This window comes from Pongo abelii, chromosome 9 (genome assembly GCF_028885655.2).
Source record: "Pongo abelii isolate AG06213 chromosome 9, NHGRI_mPonAbe1-v2.0_pri, whole genome shotgun sequence".
Classification (NCBI taxonomy): domain Eukaryota; kingdom Metazoa; phylum Chordata; class Mammalia; order Primates; family Hominidae; genus Pongo; species Pongo abelii.
Genome location: NC_071994.2, coordinates 13890274 through 13908708, shown reverse-complemented (window position 1 = coordinate 13908708; position 18435 = coordinate 13890274). Strand labels below are relative to the sequence as shown.

At 50.0% G+C, this 18435-nt stretch overlaps 1 protein-coding gene across 1 annotated transcript; it reads left to right on the top strand.

Moving 5' to 3' along the window:
• The first annotated feature begins 9296 nt into the window (after positions 1-9296).
• Positions 9297-18435, top strand: LOC100294580 (pepsinogen A). The gene is given in 9 exon segments (NM_001159800.1): positions 9297-9352; positions 9841-10003; positions 12262-12379; positions 13229-13347; positions 14023-14222; positions 15575-15691; positions 16825-16969; positions 17071-17169; positions 18286-18435. Coding segments are annotated over 9 exon segments (1167 nt in total).

Genomic DNA, 18435 nt, shown 5'->3' with positions numbered 1-18435 from the left:
ATGATGGAACCAGGAAGACAGAGGGGCTTCAGGGGGTTGTGCTGGAAGCATCATAAAAAGACCTGGGGGCCAAAAATGCTGGGCTCATTGTCTTCTCATAGAAAGGACACTGAGAGCTGAGATCATACCATTGTACTCCAGGCTGGGCGACACAGAGAGACTACAGCTCAAAAAAAAAAAAAAATAGGGCACTGAAGCTCTTAGTTGAGGGAGTCAACTTCTTACTTCTCCCAAAGCCAATAAGAGATCATGAGAAGGCTGGGCACAGTGGCCCACGCCTGTAATCCCAGCACTTTGGGAGGCTGAGGCAGACAGGTCACCTGAGGTCAGGAGTTTGAGACCAGCCTGGCCAACATGGTGAAACCCTGTGTCTAATAAATATACAAAAATGAGATGGGTGTGTTGGTGCACACCTATAATCCCAGCTACTCGGGAGGCTGAGGCAAGAGAATCGCTTGAACCTGGAAGGCAGACGTTGCAGTGAGCTGAGATCACACCATTGCACTGTAGCCTGGGCGACAGAGCAAGACTCCATCTCAAAAAAAAAAAAAAAAATAGAGATCATGAGGAAAGGCAAGCAATCAGGAGAGTCAGGAGAGGTAGACACTAATGGTGATGTCCCTAAGTAGATAGGACAGGGCAGTGTTGTCTGCAAGACATGGACAGAAGTGGAAGAAGCTGACACCCCACAGTCTTCCAGGATGATCTTGTGATTCGCTGCCTACCAAGACTAACAGTTAATCTCCCCAAGGTCCCAGGCAGAAAACACTGAACCCGTCTGTTTCCCCATCTGTAACCAAAGAGAATGGTGTTCCACTTCCCTGAGCAGAGGTTGTGAGACGGAGAATTAAGCATGTTCATTAGCATATATGCCCTAGAAAGGCAAAGAGAAAACGGAGCAGTTTCTCAGACTGGGCTTGGTAGAAAATGTTCAATGGAAAACATCGTTTCAAAATAAGTATAGAACATGCTACATTCTAGGCCCTTCGGAGGGTTCACCAGCTACAGTTCCCAATCAAAGGCTCTGACAAGTCCTGCTGCAAAGTCATCTGTTTCATTTTAACTCAGCTGAGCTTCATCTCAGACTCTCTCTTACTAGTAAGTCTATTACAGCCCTGGGCTCCTCGGCATGCATGCTGGGAAAATTCCCATAGCTCCTGCTTCTGGTGACAGCCAACCCAGGCTATCTGCTGAAGACACAGGCCCAAAGGCTGGAGCTGGGCTCTAGGCAGGGCGGGGGTGAGCTCCAACACCCAGTCTCCCCAGGGTCACTCTCACCCTCCCAAGCCCATTTTCCATAGCTGAATAAACTTTAGGAAACATAAATTTCATCTCATCCCTTGCTTGCTTTAAACTCTTAATGCCTTCTTGCCATTGCCGTTGGAATAAAACAGAAAATCTTTCACATAGTTCCAGGTCCTGTGTGCTCCTTTCCCTCCAAACCTTCCCTGCTTCACGCTGATCCCGTTACCGTGAGCTCCGTCCACCCTGGCCTCCCACGGCCACAATAGTCCAAGTGCTTTCCCATCTCCAGACTTTGCACATGCTGTTCCCTTTGCCTGGGTTGCTTTTCCCTTTTTCTTGACTTGCTAACACCTAGCATCTGCAGATGTGGCTTAAATGTCACTTCCTGGCTGGATGCAGTGACTCACGCCTAGAATCCCAGCACTTTGGGAGTCCGAAGTGGGCAGATTAACTGAGGTCAGGAATTCGAGATCAGCCAGGCCAACATGGTGAAATCCCATCTCTACTAAAAAAATACAACAAATTAGCTGGGCGTGGTGGCAGGCTCCTTTAATCCCAGCTACTCAGGAGGCTGAGGCAGGAGAATCGCTTGAACCCAGGAGGCAGAAGTTGCAGTGAGCTGAGATTGCTCCATTGTATTCCAGCCTGGGCAACAAGAGCGAAACTCCACCTCAAAAAAAAAGTCACTTCCCTGTAAAAGTGATCAGCCCTCCCTCACCACTCTCTCAGAGAGCCTGGGCCCACCTTTCCCTCATGGTACTTGGCGCTACCTGTAACCATGCATTTCAGTGTTTAGGATTCATAAGGGCAGGGATGGTGATCGTTTTGTTTAGGGTGGAAGCCCAAGCAACAAGACCAGGGCTTGGCACATACTAGGAGGTCAATAAATATTTGCTGAATGAGTGATTAGAGAAGACTTTTTAAAAGGAAACATCTCAGATAGGATGAGAGTATGAGAGTGGGGATATGGTTTGACAAAGGCCACGTGAATAACAACAGGTGGGTCAGCTGCCACCCCCACCAACATTCCATCCTGGTCATATTGTGTCATGGGATAAGCAGGTGGATTTCTCAAGTTTCTGGGAAGGAATTTCACCCTGTCCTGGCTTCTTTGCTGGATTTGTTTTTCTGACATTTCCCATGTACCTACTTTGAAGCCAGGCAGTGTACTAGGCTCAGGGGATACAGGCAGGTCTTCCTGGATACTATCTGTTCTCCTGCGCCTGGCCCTATCCTTCCTTCCTCCCCCATCTCAACCCCAGCAGCCACAGCTCAGCCTCTCTCTCCCAGCACCTCTTCGATTCCCACCCTGGGATTCCTGAACCCAATCAGAATCTAAAGAGGTTCCTCAACAGAAAGATCATTTGACCAGAAAGCCCTGCGCCAACATATCTGATTTCATCCTCCCTATGTTGCTGCACAAGACAAGATGAATTCACAATCCTTTGCTGCAGTCTCAGGCCTCTGCTCCATGCATCTTCCTCGAAGGGCCTTGGGGGTCTAAGCACAGCTCCTTCCATCCTTTTCATTCACACTCGTCCAGGAGTGTTATTTTAATCTCACAGGTCTCCTGCCCCATCCATCCTCACCTGTCCCAAATGATCACTCCACACACTGCTGGTGGGAGTGTAAACTGGCACCACCCTAAGAAGCATGATGTGGCTGTATCTATCAAAATTAAAAATGCATATGCCGGCTGGGCCCGGTGGCTCGCCTAATCCTCACACCTGTAATCCCAGCACTTTGGGAGGCCAAGGCAGGTGGATCACCTAAGGTGAGGAGTTTGAGAACAGCCAGGCCAACATGGTGGAACCTCATCTCCACTAAAAATACAAAATGAGCCGGGCGTGTTGACACATGTCTCTAATTCCCGGCTACTTGGGACGCTGAGCCAGGAGAATCTCTTGAACCCGGGAGGTGGAGGTTGCAGTGAGCCGACATGGCGCAATTCACTTCAGCCCGGGCGACAGAGCGAGATTCTGTCTCCAAAAAAAACAAGGAATGATAAATGTTCAAGATGATAAATATGCTAATTACACTGATCTGATCACTAAACATTATATGTACAGAAACATCCCTATGTACCCATAAATATGTACAATTATTACATGTCAATTCAAAAGAAAAGAGCCAGGCACAGTAGCTCATGGTGTAATCCCAGCACTTGGGAAGGCCAAGGCAGGAGGACTGCTTCAGGCCAAGAGTTCAAGAACAGCCTGAGCAACATAGCAAGACTTCATTTCTATCGTTTTTAACAAATAAATAAAAAGGAAAAGAAAGAAGATGTGTATATAAGAGAACATTCACAAAGCACTGTTCCTAAGAACTCCACACTAGAAGCTACCCAAATGCCTATGAACTGAAAAAGAGAAAATAACGGGTATATTGATGCAGTGGAATAATACACAGCAATGAAAATGACTGAGTAACGACTCCACACGACGCCATTTGTGGATGCCTCTCCTCAACATGATTTTGAGCAAAGAATCGCAATGCAAACTAAAGTGCTTGTTAATTGGTACTATTTAGCAAAAGTAGAAAAACAGGTGAAATGAATCTTTGCTGTTTGGAAATCAGAGTACTGATGCGCTTGGTTTGGCACTAGGATAGTGACTGTGAAGAGCCTGCAGTGGGGTCCGGGGGTACCTGACATGCCCTTTTGCTGGGTCTGGGTTGTGGTTACATGTGTGTGCTTGGTTTGTGAAAATTCATCAAGCTGTTTCTTATGATATGCACCTTTCTGTGTGCATACCATATTTTGAGAAAAGTTTTAAAACGATAATGTAGATTTATAAAAATCACTTGTAAAATACAGGACCACGATTTTTCTTTCAAAAGTGGGTTCAGGTTGCAGATAGAGTAGCACAGAAGAAGTGAGCTGGGCCCATCAAAGCGGGTTGCTTGCAAAACAACATGTGCCATATCTTGTGGTCCTATATTCGTAAGTAAATCAATACATTCCTTTACTATGGCAATGGTGGTTAGTTCTGGGTAGTGGGGTTATAAGTCATTTTTAAAACTGTATTTACTTATAAATAATCTACAGTGATCATGTATTACTTCTATAATTGAGCCAAAAAAGTTATCATAAATTTAACTTTTAAAACCTGCATGCATCTCTGGAGAAGCAGCCCAGTTCTGGGACTGGGGAGTGGAAAACACAATGTTCTCTTCGGCGTTGGAAGATCATGTCCCTGGGGTGAGACCTTGATTGAAAGCTGCTAGGGGACCAGCCGCCCCAATGCCTATCACACCAGCTTGATAACACTTATCATGCTTAAGTGCTCCATCTCAGCCTTGCTATGATTGGGTTCCTTAGATCTCATTCCATTGCTTGAGTTGATTGGTTCATGGAACATTTCTGAACACCTGTGCCATTGGCAAGGGCCGCCCTGCATCGGAGACACTGTTACCAGTGCCCCTGAAAGCCAGGCACTACCATACTGAGTGCCAGGCAGGGCTAATGGCAAAGCAAACGTTGTTGTCTAATCTTTCTGCTGGGCCAGTCTGGTACAATGAGATGATGTGGCTTCCTTGCTGGCAGCCACGGATCAGCCCTGGCTGAAAATCAGATCTCATGGGAGCACGTGATTGCAGAATCAGGATTCCCTTTTCTATCCCAAGGGTTCCTCCAGTAAAGAGGGCTACGTGGAATGGCTTCTCCAAGTGCCTCTGGGATGGAGGATGCAGCCTTCATGGAATGTTCACGTCACACACTAACCCGTGAACAGAAACCAGGTGGATGTACTTGGTCACATAGTCTGGCCAGGGACCAGAGCCTCCTGAGACCCAGGTTCAGGTCCCATCTGTGCCATTACTTAGTTATGTGAACCTGCACTGATCACTTAACCCCTCTGAGCTACATCAGTTGGGAAAAAGTGGGGGTTATAGTACAATAATTCTTTTTTAAAACAACTCAAAGCATTCAGAAAAGCACAAATAGGCACACAAATGTAAGCACTGCTATGTTGAGGGAGGTTTGCAGATGACCTGACCAACAATGTCACCTTCTCCCTTTTCAGATCACTCACATTGCCTGAGCAGAAAACCACCTAGCAGAGCACTGAAATGGTCCCAAAACAGGGAAGAGCAAAAGGCAATCAGGTGGATCTTTTTCGAGTTATCAACGAGGTTTCCAGTCCTGTTTTCTATTGCTGATGACAAGTTAACACACATTGAATGACTTACAACAACTCACATTGACTATCTCACAGTTTCTGTGGGTCAGAAATCCAGGCTCACTTCAGCTGAGGCCTCTGTCAGTCAGGGATGCCAGCCTGGTCTGTGGTCTCATCTGAGGCTCAACTGGAGAAGGATCTGCTTCCATGCTCACATGCTTGCTGGCAGGATTCAGTTACTTGCAGATTGTCACACTGAAGGCTTGAGTTCCTTGTTGGCTGTCAGCTGGAGGCCACCATTTGTTCCTTCCCCTTGGGCCTCGTTATAGGGCAGCTTTCTTTATCAGAGCCAGCAAGGCGAAGAGTCTATACAGAGAGTGTGCTAGCAAGACACAAGCTATGGGCCTGTATAATGTCATCACAAAAGCGACATCCCATCTACTTTGCTGTGTCCTGTTGGTTAGAAGCAAGTCCTGCCTACACAAAAGGGGAGGGGATTATACAGGTGTGTGAACACCAGCAGCATGAATAATTGGGGGCCATCCTAGAGTCTCTCTGCCATACCCCTGAATTGGTGTCAGCAAGCATGCCAGCGTCCCTCAGTGTGCTAAAATCTGTAATGTGGAGAAACATTATCATCTTCACCAATCCGAGAGTTTCCCCTCAATGTGATCCTAATATCCATCCAGGTGGAAAGAAAGAGCCCCTTCCACACCAGTTTTCCCTTCAACTGAACACAAATGCACCAAAGGCATGGCCTAGTCCTACCATGCTCAGGGATGTACCCTCAGCAGCTACAGCATCCCTGCACGGTACACAGCAAGTGCACAATAAGGCATTTGAATGAATGTGTAAAGGGGCTTGCAGGTTTCTGCCTGGGGAATCTTCCTTCTGCTTCCCAAATATACTTCTCCTCTGCTCAAAATTCCCATGTGGGCCCCAGACAAGCTGTGCCCTCAAAATCAGTGCCCATCCTTGGGATCCAAGCTCCCTCCCTTCCATCTGGTGGCAGCCTTGAGTGAGGGGATTCCATCTGATGCCCCCAGAACTTAGGCAGCATCTTCAGGACCATCAGGTTCTTCACATGAGTGCTGGGATCAACCCATACTTAGGTGATGGATACTCCAAATACCCTGACTTCATCATTACTCTTTCTATGCATGTAACAGAATATCACATGTACCCAAAAAATATGTAAAATATTATGTATCCATAAAGAGAGAGAGGGCCAGGTGCAGTGTGGTTCACCTTAATCCCAGCACTTTGAGAAGCTGAGGCAAGACGATCGCTTGAGCCCAGGAGTTCCAAACCACCCTGGGCCACGTAGCGAAGCCCTGTCTCTACAGAAAATACAAAAGTTAGCTGGGTGTGGTGGCTCATGCCTTTCGTCCCAGCTACTTGTAGCCTGAGGCCAGAGGACTGATTGAGCGTGGGAGGTTGAGGCTGCAGTAAGCCATGATCACGCCACTACACTCCATCCTGAGTGACAGAATAAGACCCTGTCTCAAAAAAAAAAAAAAGGGAGAGAAGAGGGAGAGAGAGAGAGAGAGGCTTGAGAGGTAGAAAAGAGAGGAAGAGAAGGAGGCACCAGAAGACGTGAACGTGGAAAATACAAGGGCTAGTCATACTGGAGTGAGATTCACAGTTAAAAAAAAAGAAAAGAAAAGATAAGAAAAGAAAATGGGCCCAGGATAAACATTTGGGACACAAAGATGTCAACTAACAGGGGAGTCTGAAATGTCAATGTGTTTTCTACTAACCACTACTGTCCCTGAACTTATCAACACTGCCCACTCCTGAATACTCACCTGGAGGCACTGGGGGAAACTTGGAGCTGTTTTAGAACCTGTGGCTCTCACGGCTGGACAGTCTGAGGATGCCTCATGGGATGTGATTTCAGAACGAGACCCTGAGACAGGGCTTCCTATCCACATCATGACCTCCCCCGTCCCCTGTCTTCCTCCCCAGCAATTTCTGCATCAGAGTTTTCACTCTACTTTGTGCACTGAATCAAAGCTCACAAAGTGGAGGATCCATTGGGTTGGTAAGCATCCTCTTTCTTTTTTCTTTTTTTTTTTTTTTTTTGTTTGTTTGTTTGAGACTGAGTCCAGCTCTGTCACCCAGGCTGGAGTGCAGTGGCAAGATCTCGGCTCATTGCAACTGTGTCCCGAATTGGTTCCTTCCGGTGGGTTCTTGGTCTCGCTGATTTCAAGAATGAAGCCGCGGACCCTTGCAGTGAGTGTTACAGTTCTTCAAGATGGTGTGTCCAGAGTTTGTTCCTTCAGATGATCAGACGTGTCCAGAGTTTCTTCCTTCTGGTGGGTTCGTGGTCTTGTTGGCTTCAGGAGTGAAGCTGCAGACCTTCGTGGTGAGTGCAAAGGCTGGTGCATACTGGTGCATTTACAAACGCTTCAGCTAGACACAGAGTGCTGATTGGTGCATTTACAAGCCTTTAGCTAGACACAGACTGCTGGTTGGTGCATTTACAATCCTTTAGCTAGACACAAAAGTTCTCCAAGTCCCTAATCGACTCAGAAACCCAGACGGCTTCACCTCTCACAACCTCTGCCTCCTGGGTTCAAGCGATTCTCCTGCCTTAGCCTCCCCAGTAGCTGGGATTACAGGCGCCCACCACCATGCCCAGCTAACTTTTCTACTTTTAGTAGAGATGGGGTTTCACTGTGCTGGCCAGGCTGGTCTTAAACTCCCAACCTCAGGTGATTCACCTGCCTCACCCTCCCAAAGTACTGGGATTACAAGCCTGAGCCCGGCCAAGCATCCTCTTTCTAAGTCACTCACCCACGACTATGAATTGTTTGCCCAGATTGCTTCGCTCCATTGTAGCTGATTTCAACTCAGTTGTAAGCCTGGAGCGCCTGGAGAAATCAGACCCAGGTGGGATCTCTAAGGTGGAGAGGGTGGGAAAGGAGCAAAAGAAAGAGAAGGGGTGCAGAAAGGGAGGGACACAGATTCCAAAGACATACCTGGCCTGTCTGAAGTTTACCTCCTCCAGGAAGGGAAGGCAGCATTCTCCCGGTGCTCTCTCCCTCCTCCCCCGTGTACCCAGACTCAGCCCAGTTACACCAAAAGCAAACTGCAAGTCCCATAGGCTAGTCAGACGCCCAACAACCCCACACAATGACATTTATGTGGGGAATTGTGTCCTGAGTCCCAAACGACCGACCCCTCATGTGCTGTGGATAAGCAGTGACCACAACCAGTACCACCTATGACTGAGTCGGGGGCTGCTCTCTAAGAACCCCAGCTGCATGCCCACTGGGACAAATCAGGCCACCTGGGGCTCCTTCACATCTGTCCAGTGGTGTGTGAAACGCACTTTTAACCAACTTTGTCGAAATGCTCAGCCTGTAAAGTTTTAACACAGGCCCTTGTCGATGCTTCAGAAATAAGCCTGTGGCAGCGCGAGAGAGCAAAACTCCGTCAGGAAAGAAAGGAAAGAAAGGAAAGGAAGAAAGAGAGAGAGAGAGAGAGAGAAGAGAGAGAGAGAGAAAGAGAGAAAGAAAAAGAAAGAAAGAAGGAAAGGAAGGAAAGAAAAGAAAGGAAACAAAGGAAAAGAAAACAAATAAGCCTCAAAGTCATTGCTTAGAAAGAAAAAGAAAGAAAAAGAAAAGAAAAAAGCCTCCAGGTCATTGCTCCTCTCTCTCTCTCTGCGGGTCCACCCCCATGGCACCCTTCCCCCTCCCCATGGCACAAGGTTACAATGGAAAGTGCCTCAGCTGGAAAGGTCTCAGAATGTGGCTCAGGGCAGAGACAATCTTATCAGGAGCTTTTCTGTTTGGGATCAAGGGAACCTGTGACTTTCCGAGGCCAATAAGGTGGGACCCAAGCTGTATATAAGGGGCAGCTCATGCTGTTGCTCTGCACCTTCCTCCCGTCTTGCCTTCTCCCTCGAGTTCGGATCCGGGAACAACCATGAAGTGGCTGCTGCTGCTGGGTCTGGTGGCGCTCTCTGAGTGCATCATGTACAAGTGAGTCCGGGTGGCGTGGGAGTGAAGATGCTGCCTCTCACATCACCTTTCTTTCCTCCCGTGTCTTCCTTCTTCCCTTTTTTCTCTCTCTCTCTCTACCGCTGTCTCCATCCCCGTTTTCTGCCTCTCTCTCTGCCCTTTTGGGAGGCAGCCCTGCAGACATGGTTAAAACTCGGGCCCAGCCTGAATCTGGTTCCCAGCTCCAGCCCTAGTCAGCTTAACTTCTTTGCATTATTGTGCAGAAGTGGGAGCTTCTCCCTTCCTTCCATCTTCGTCTCTTAGATCAGCTGGTTAAGAGTCCAGCCTGGGTTTGGTTCCCAGCTCCACCACTAGTCAGCTTAACTTCTTTGCATTATTGGGCAGAAGTGGGGGCGTCTCCCTTCCTTCCTTCTTCCTCTCTTAGACCAGCTTCCCTTCCCTTCTGGGGCTGCCACAGCACCCGCTGTGCAGAATCCTTGCCTAATTCCTCTTCCTTCTCCAAACCACAGAGTCCCCCTCATCAGAAAGAAGTCCTTGAGGCGCACCCTGTCTGAGCATGGCCTGCTGAAGGACTTCCTGAAGAAGCACAACCTCAACCCAGCCAGAAAGTACTTCCCCCAGTGGGAGGCTCCCACCCTGGTAGATGAACAGCCCCTGGAGAACTACCTGGATGTGAGTGTGTGGGCAAGTGGTGGGGTCAACTCTGCAGAATTGGCCGGCAGGAAAGAGGGTGTCCCAGGGGTCTTGGAGGACAGGCCTGGGCTCTGAGGCTCCAGGCAGTGACCCAGAGTCTGCCCCCTAGATGTCAGGGGCCCAGGGCAGGCAGGAAAGCTCACAGTCAAAGCTGTTGTTCTTTTGTTCATTCATTCATTCGTTCACTCCTTCATGCAATGTTAATTTCTTCTGAGCGCCTCCTTATATGTCAGGGCCTGTGCTGGGCTCAGGGGGAGACAGCGGTGACCAAACTCATAGCCTAGGAGACAAACACAGTAATCAAGGAATCTCGCAAACCAATGAAAAGAACAGGCAGCAGGAGGACTACAGAGTGAAGGTGTCACACTGCGAGAGTCTGCCACTTGGGCAGGGAGCCTCCCTGGAGCCATGCAGGAAGAGCGGGAGTTTCCAAGAGAACAAGACAGAACTCCGCAGAGCCTGATCCCTTGTGCCAAACCCTGTAGCAGGCAGGAGCACAGTGCGTTTGAAGGGGAGCCGAGAGGGAGGGAAGAAGGGTGCTGCAGACTGAGGCCCGAGGAGCCGAGGGGTGGACTGAGAGAGGCTCCATCCTAACTGCCTCTGGTATATCTTAAACAGGGGGGTGACAAGATCAGATCCGAGTTTCAGAAAGATCACCCTGACTTTCTTATTTGAGACCGAATAACAAACACCCTGCCCTCCCACAGATATTGTATGTCCCCTCTGTGCCTGGCACAGGGCACAGGGCACAAAGCAGTGATGCCCGTGGTTCAGAGACTGGCCTCTGCCGTCCAACAGACCTGGTGCAAATGTGGGTCCTAGTGCCTCTAAGCCACAGGACCTTGGACAAGTCATTTAAATACTCTGAGCCTGTTTCTTGGTCTGGAAAACAGAACCACTAATATCTAGCATCAGAGATTATTGCCAGGAATTAACACAATCATGTTTTCTGGAGTACTTAGCATGGGGTCTGGGGGGCCCTTGGTAAGAGGCTTGGTTAGCGCATTTATTTAGTTCACAAATATTTAACAAATATTGGTACCTCTCTATGTGCCAGAGGCTATGCAAGTTGCCAAAATGATGGTGAATAACCAAAGTTCCTGGAGCTTATACTCTAAAGGGGATGACAAATAAACAACCATGTAAGATAATTTCAGGTAATGATGAGGGCCATGACAAATTAATTAATTGGACTATGGGGAAAAAGAAGATAGAGAGGGGGCAAATTTAGATAAAGTGGTCACGGAAGGCCTGTTGGCAGAGGGGACATTTGACTAGAGATTCAAATGATTGATTTTTGAAAAAAGGATCAGCCAAGGAAAGTTCTAGAATAAACATTTTCCTGGCATAAGAATAGCTTGTGCAAAGGCCCTAGGGCAGGAGTGACTAGTCATCACCAAAGAACAGCAAGCAGACCAGTGTGGCGGGAACAGAGCCGGCAAGGCAGGCAAATGCTGCCATTAAGAAAATACTGTTTGGTTGGCTGAGGCGGGTGGATAACTTGAGGTCACGAGTTCGAGACCAGCCTGACAACATGGTGAAACCCCGTCTCTACTAAAAATACAAAAATTAGCCGGGCGTGATGGCACACACCTGTAATCTCAGCTATTTGGGAGGCTGAGGCAGGAGAATCACTGGAACCCAGGAGGCGGAGGATGCAGTGAGCCAAGATTGCACCACTGCACTCCGGCCTGGACAACAGAGCGAGACCTGTCTCAAAAAAAAAAAAAAAGAATAAAAATACTGGCAATGCCCTTTCTTACAACCTGCTGTACACATCTAGATGTAGAAATAAGAAAACTGGACACGTTTCCATCTTTAGGTGGTTTGCTTAGCTTCTGATACACAATTTAAGGCACAAGCACTTAAGCTGTCACTTGCCCGGTGCTAGAAGTTTCCACCCCCATTCTCCGAGAACATGCGCTGTAAGGATGGGAAGACTGTGACAGACAAGACAACAGCTGAAGAGGGAACAGCAGATTGTTAAGTGCTTGTAGTGCTTAGCAGAGAGCAGAGGGTAAATTGGGGAAGCAATCAGGGAAGACTTGAAGGAGGAAGGGACGCCACGGCTGGGCTTTGAAGGATGAAGGCAGTGGCTGGGAAGAGAAAGACAAGAACTGTGAGGAACGAAGGAAAAGATGGAGAGGTGGACTGAGGAGATGACCCAGAAACAGCCCCTAGGGAGGCCCCAAAACAGAGTCCCCGGTCCATGAACTGCCCTGTCCTTGCCTGGACAGATGGAGTACTTCGGCACTATCGGCATCGGAACTCCTGCCCAGGATTTCACGGTCATCTTTGACACCGGCTCCTCCAACCTGTGGGTGCCCTCAGTCTACTGCTCCAGTCTCGCCTGCAGTAAGTGCCCAGCCCGCCCTACCCCACTCTCGCTCCCCAGCACCAGCCGACCCTGTGGAACCCTGGACACCCACGGGCTTCAGACAGCTCCCACCTCAAGCCTGCTGGAGCCACTCAACAGGCATTTATTGAGCACCTACTACCTGCCAAGCACTGGGCTCAGGGGGTAAAGGGATGAGTGATATGATCCCCGCGGTCAAAGACTACACAGTCCGAGGGCAGAGAGCTCTCCTAAATAACCACAGCCTGGGAGAGGAAGTATGGGGGGCCCAAAGCAAGATGGGGCCAAAGGGCTGTAGAATAGCCCACCAGGAAAGAGTCCAGTGCGTGTGAGAAAATGGCTCCAAAGCCTGGCTAGAATATGCCGGAGGTCAGTGCTGAGCTCGTTTAAAAAAAAAAAAAAATCATAGGTTTGCTAATGAAAGAGAGTTTGTCTTTGGAAGTCATGAACAATGTGTGTTGCAGGTTCCTTCCTCTTCTAGTGTTTTCACCTGAGTTTTAATGAAGATGAGGTGCCTGTGGCATCATCCACATCATAATAGCAGCACTGGCCGGGAGCTAGACAGTGAAAGTGCTCATCACTGGGCAGCTACAGGCCTGCTCCCCTCAATGTTGGCCTGGAGGGGTCCCCAAGAGGCCCTGGGGACCTCTCATCAGTGAATGGTCCCAGTAGTTCAACAAGACAGGACAGGACCTGGGGTCTCTTGGGCTCCGAGGGTCTAGAGGGAAAGGTCACTGCTCACCTCGAGAGCCCCTCCCAGGGCCAGGAAACCCCATCCCAGGAAGACATCCCAGCCCATGACCTTCACCCAGCTCTGACAGACTGACAATCACCGCTTGTCCTTGCAGCCAACCACAACCGCTTCAACCCGGAGGATTCCTCCACCTACCAATCCACCAGCGAGACAGTCTCCATCGCCTATGGCACCGGCAGCATGACAGGCATCCTCGGATACGACACTGTCCAGGTGGGCACCTGCAGGCTGCCGCTGCATCCCCCCATCAGGCACACCCAAAATAAGCTTATTCCAGCAAGATGAGTCTTGGTGATCACAAAAGTAACCTGATTGGGGGTGCAGGGTCGGGGAGAAGCAGCAGAGATGTCACAGACATTGCTAGCTTGGGTGGCAGTCAGTAAAAGGGTGGGATGCCAGGAGCCATAAGCCAGCCTCAGCTCCACACAAGCAGAAACTTATGGAGTGTGGGGAGTCTCAATAAAGGCTCAATTCTCTACTAGCACCTCCTCTTCTTCCTTCTTCTCCCGACATGCAGCACCCCAAGTCATGAAGTCTCCACAAGCCCTCCCTGCTACTTGCGGGGCATGGCAGGCGTCAAAGGCCTAGGGTCTAGGGTCTGCTTTGCATTTGTTCATCAGAAACACAAACACCCAGTGACCATCTGTCCTCCAGCAAAATCTCACCCTGAGTCATAGACTGTGGCCATCTGGAGAGCAGCTGCCATGGTTACCTCCAGCAGAGGAACGAGCATTCCAGGAGACAGTCCCTCTCCTGTCCTTCCAGGCTGATACCCTGGAAGCCAAGTCCTGCATGAGATGAACCAGGGTGGCTCTGGGCCTCAGGCTGGCACCCAGAGCTCAGTGAACATGACCTGATGGTGAACATCATCTCGGTTTCCCCACCCAGGTTGGAGGCATCTCTGACACCAATCAGATCTTCGGCCTGAGCGAGACCGAACCCGGCTCCTTCCTGTATTATGCTCCCTTTGACGGCATCCTGGGGCTGGCCTACCCCAGCATTTCCTCCTCTGGGGCCACACCCGTCTTTGACAACATCTGGAACCAGGGCCTAGTTTCTCAGGACCTCTTCTCTGTCTACCTCAGCGCGTAAGTTGAGTGGAGAGGGGCCTCCTCCCACCTCCCCCTCCAGACGTCACAGTGTTCTGGCTCAGCAGGAGCTGTCCAAGGCTGGCTGCGATGGAGAGGGTCTTGGGAAGCAAGGGATTTGGAAAGTCAATGTCTGAGGCTGGAGAAATGTGTCTTTGGAGAGTAATAGTGCCAAGTCTGTCTCTGACGGGCCATGTGCGCTCCATCTTATTTTACCAGCATCTTTGTCCCCTTGATGTGCACAACTCAAATATCATCAGCCATTTACCCCTCAGTGCCGGTTCCCTCATCCTTGGCCCCCAAAGATGCCATTTAAAGTGAATACACTTGGTCAGGCGTGGTGGCTCATGCCTGTAATCCCAGCACTTTGCGAGTCTGAGACGGGAGGATCACCTGAAGTCAGGAATTCAAGACGGGGTTTCACCGTGATAGCCAGGATGGTCTCGATCTCCTGACCGCCTCGGCCTCCCAAAGTGCTGCGATTACAGGCGTGAGCCACCGTGCCTGGCCCTGGATGATTAATTTCTTATTGCCGTCGACATTTGCTTCCGCATCTAACCTGAAACTGCAGAGATTTAGAAAATGAATATTGCAATAACAAGGACTCCTGCAATTTACAACAGGAAGGCTCTTTGTCGTGTGTTCCTCTTGGCCAGTTAATGTTCGAGGTGGCTCTGAAACATCATCGGCCTCTATGAGCACTTAAATATTTCATGTGGGGCCACTGTATCTCCCCAGCCAGATCTGAGTTTCTCGATCTGGGCACTGTTAACATTTCAGACCCGCATACGTCCTTGCCGCCAGGGACTGTCCCGTGCATGGTAGGATGTTTGGCAGCATCCCCAGCCTCCACCCATGAGATGTCGGCAGCATCTCCTAACCCCACCCAATCATGACAATCCAAAATGTCTCCAGACATTCCCCTGGGGGCAAAACTGCTCCCACCAAAGAACCAGTGACCTCCACCATCAAGTCTTTAAGAGCCGACACTGTCACACACTCACTTCCCTGGGGTCCCCATGGCAACTAGAGTGGGTACCACAGTGGAAACCATACACTCAACCTATAAGGCCTGTGTTCTTCCAAACGTAGTTCCACCACTCCCCCGCTGTGTGACCTTGGGCAGGTGGCCTCAGCCTCCCTCAGGATCAGTGTCCTCATGGTAAGTGGAAATAACAGTGACAGTGCCCACTGCATGGGCCCTGGCCTAAGAGGAAAAGAAACCACATGGTCACACCCCAGGACAGCCCTGGAAAGTGCCCAATCAAGGGTAGCTCTCACGAGGCAACAGCAGATGGTCACACAAATGGACGAACAAAAAAATTCATGTCTTCTCCCCTCACTTTCCATAGCGATGACCAGAGTGGCAGCGTGGTGATATTTGGTGGCATTGACTCTTCTTACTACACTGGAAGTCTGAACTGGGTGCCTGTTACTGTCGAGGGTTACTGGCAGATCACCGTGGACAGGTGAGACTGCCATGGATGGGCAGCATCCAGGCCTGGGCCCCAGATCCCATTTCCTTATGGATTCATAGCTAAGCAGCTTTCCAGAATCCCCCCAGGAACAGCTGGCAAAGGGGAACACACTCCAGGGGGAAGGTGGAAGTTGGCCAAGCCAAAGAGACCCCTAGAAAGACACCTCCCTGAGGGAGGAGGGAAGAGCTGTCTGGGAAGCCGAGACTCTGCAAGGGTGAGATAGCCACTGTCCTCCTAGTCACGGAGGCAGGACCATACACCAGCATCCCCGGGGAGAGCGGGGGACCCACCTGTTCACACATCTCACAATTTAAGGGGCCTGTGAACCAGCACATGCTCCTCCCACTCAAGGAAACATGTCACTTTCAGTCTAGAAGTGGGCCAAAATGGCTAAGAAATTGTCTGAAGTCACTTCGTTCCACCCTCCCCTTCAGGGCCTCCCTGGTCTGCCTTGCAGCTTCATTTCCGCGCTGTTCTTCCCCCAGCTGGCCTGCTAGGGTGCCCAGTTGTGTGGGTTTTCCCAAGAATGAACAATTTCCCAGGACAGAGACTTTCAGTACTAAAACTGGGACCAGCCCAGGCAAACCAGGACACATGGATCACCTTATGTCTGCCCAGCCATGCTAAAATTTCACCATTTCCTCCAATTCCTGCCCCAGCCCTCTGGTCTCTGTCCCTCCCCGCATACCATCCCCTGATGATGTCCTCCTTCTCTCTTCATCTGCCTGGCATCCCCGGATGTCTGTTCCCCTGGCTGCTCCCCTTCACCACCTCTCACCCTGGACCCTGTTTTTGTTCCCTGCCACATGCCTGGCTGCTCATCTTGCCCTTCTGCCAACATAACTTATCTTGCTAGCTAGGCTGGGAGCTCCCTGCAGCCTGGAACTGTGAGGCTGTCTTGTTTAGCTTGGCGTTTCCCATGCCTGGCAGAGAGTAGGCACTTGTGAAATATTTGTAGGGTAAATGAATGCGGGATGAATGAGTGCGTGAATGAGAGAAACAGAAATTTCACGTATTGGCCAATGGATGGGTGGGGAAGAAATGTCTGGGTTCACCTCCTGGTTCCTCCTTGGAGAGAAGTACCCCTGAGGGCTCAGGGACCTTAACTTGCTTCTTACCCTCAGCATCACCATGAACGGAGAGGCCATCGCCTGCGCTGAGGGCTGCCAGGCCATTGTTGACACTGGCACCTCTCTGCTGACCGGCCCAACCAGCCCCATTGCCAACATCCAGAGCGACATCGGAGCCAGCGAGAACTCAGACGGCGACGTGAGTCCAGCCCTGACTGCTCTGTTCTACACTCAAGTAGTGGGTGTGCCAGGCAGAAGGGACGAAAACCCTTCTAACTTTTCCACCCTCACTCTTTCCAGATGGTGGTCAGCTGCTCAGCCATCAGCAGCCTGCCCGACATCGTCTTCACCATCAATGGAGTCCAGTACCCCCTGCCACCCAGTGCCTACATCCTGCAGGTGAGGGGCTCTGGACCAACCACTAGAGGGGTTCACACAGAATGTGGCCACACAGTCCCCCTCTGCAGAGGGAAAGTGCACTTCCACGAGCTGAAGCCAACAGGCAGAAGCAGATGAACATCTGCCCTAGACAGCCTCCAGAGAAAAAGAATATATTAAAAACAAATGCAGGAATAAGAACTCAGATACAGCCCCCTAAGGGAACAAGTGACGTAAAAGTTAATCGAGTGAAAATAGGATTCTATTTGGACCCCTGGGTCCAAGTCCTGGGTCTGAATCACTAGCCCATTGATTCTGAGCAAACTACAGCTCATCTCACCCTTAGTTTTCTCATCCAAAATGTAGAGATGGCAGCTTTCCCCACCCTCAGAGTGCAGTTAGGTTAACCAAGTGAGACTGATCACATCAGAGCTACCAAGGGTTGGGCAAATGGAAATCCTAATTTCCATAGGCTGGGGCTTCCCACACTTCTACCATCTCTATCAAGTAGCAAATCTTTAGCTATACGAGCCACAAGAAAACTCTTTCCCTTCTGTTATTATAACGTCAGGTGGAAAACTAATTTTGCCAGTGGACTCATGTTACTCAACAAGAAGCACTGATGCCTGGGCTCCCCCACCGATTCTGATTACATTAGGAGAGGGAAAGGCCTGAGCAATGGGATGGGGCTGCGGGGGTTCAAAGCTCCCCAGGTGATGTGCAGACAAGGTCGAAGCACAGTGACTTACTGAGGCAAGAGGGTTAATAGCTCATCCGCTTTGCCTCTGACCAGATCAGAATAACAATGAGAAAAGGCTGTGGCAGCAGGGTTTTCAAACTCCTTCCTAGCAGCTGAATTCTCCCTAAGCCCCTTAGCACCGATGCTGATGTCAGGGTTCCTGTGCCTGCCAGAAACACCAGATAATGACCAGTAATGCATAGAAACCAGTCGTTCAGTGGACTGCTTCTGCAGGCCGACTCCAGGCCAAGAACAGCCAAGTCCCTGGACACTGAGCCAGGAAGCTCCTCCTTGCATGTGCCTTGCAGCTGGACCAGGGCGCCCTGGATGTTTATCACCCAGCGCCTATCACTACTGAATCGGTGTCCCAGCTCCACTTTTATTCTCCTTTTCTCCAGAGCGAGGGGAGCTGCATCAGTGGCTTCCAGGGCATGAACGTCCCCACCGAATCTGGAGAGCTTTGGATCCTGGGTGATGTCTTCATCCGCCAGTACTTTACTGTCTTCGACAGGGCAAACAACCAGGTCGGCCTGGCTCCCGTGGCTTAA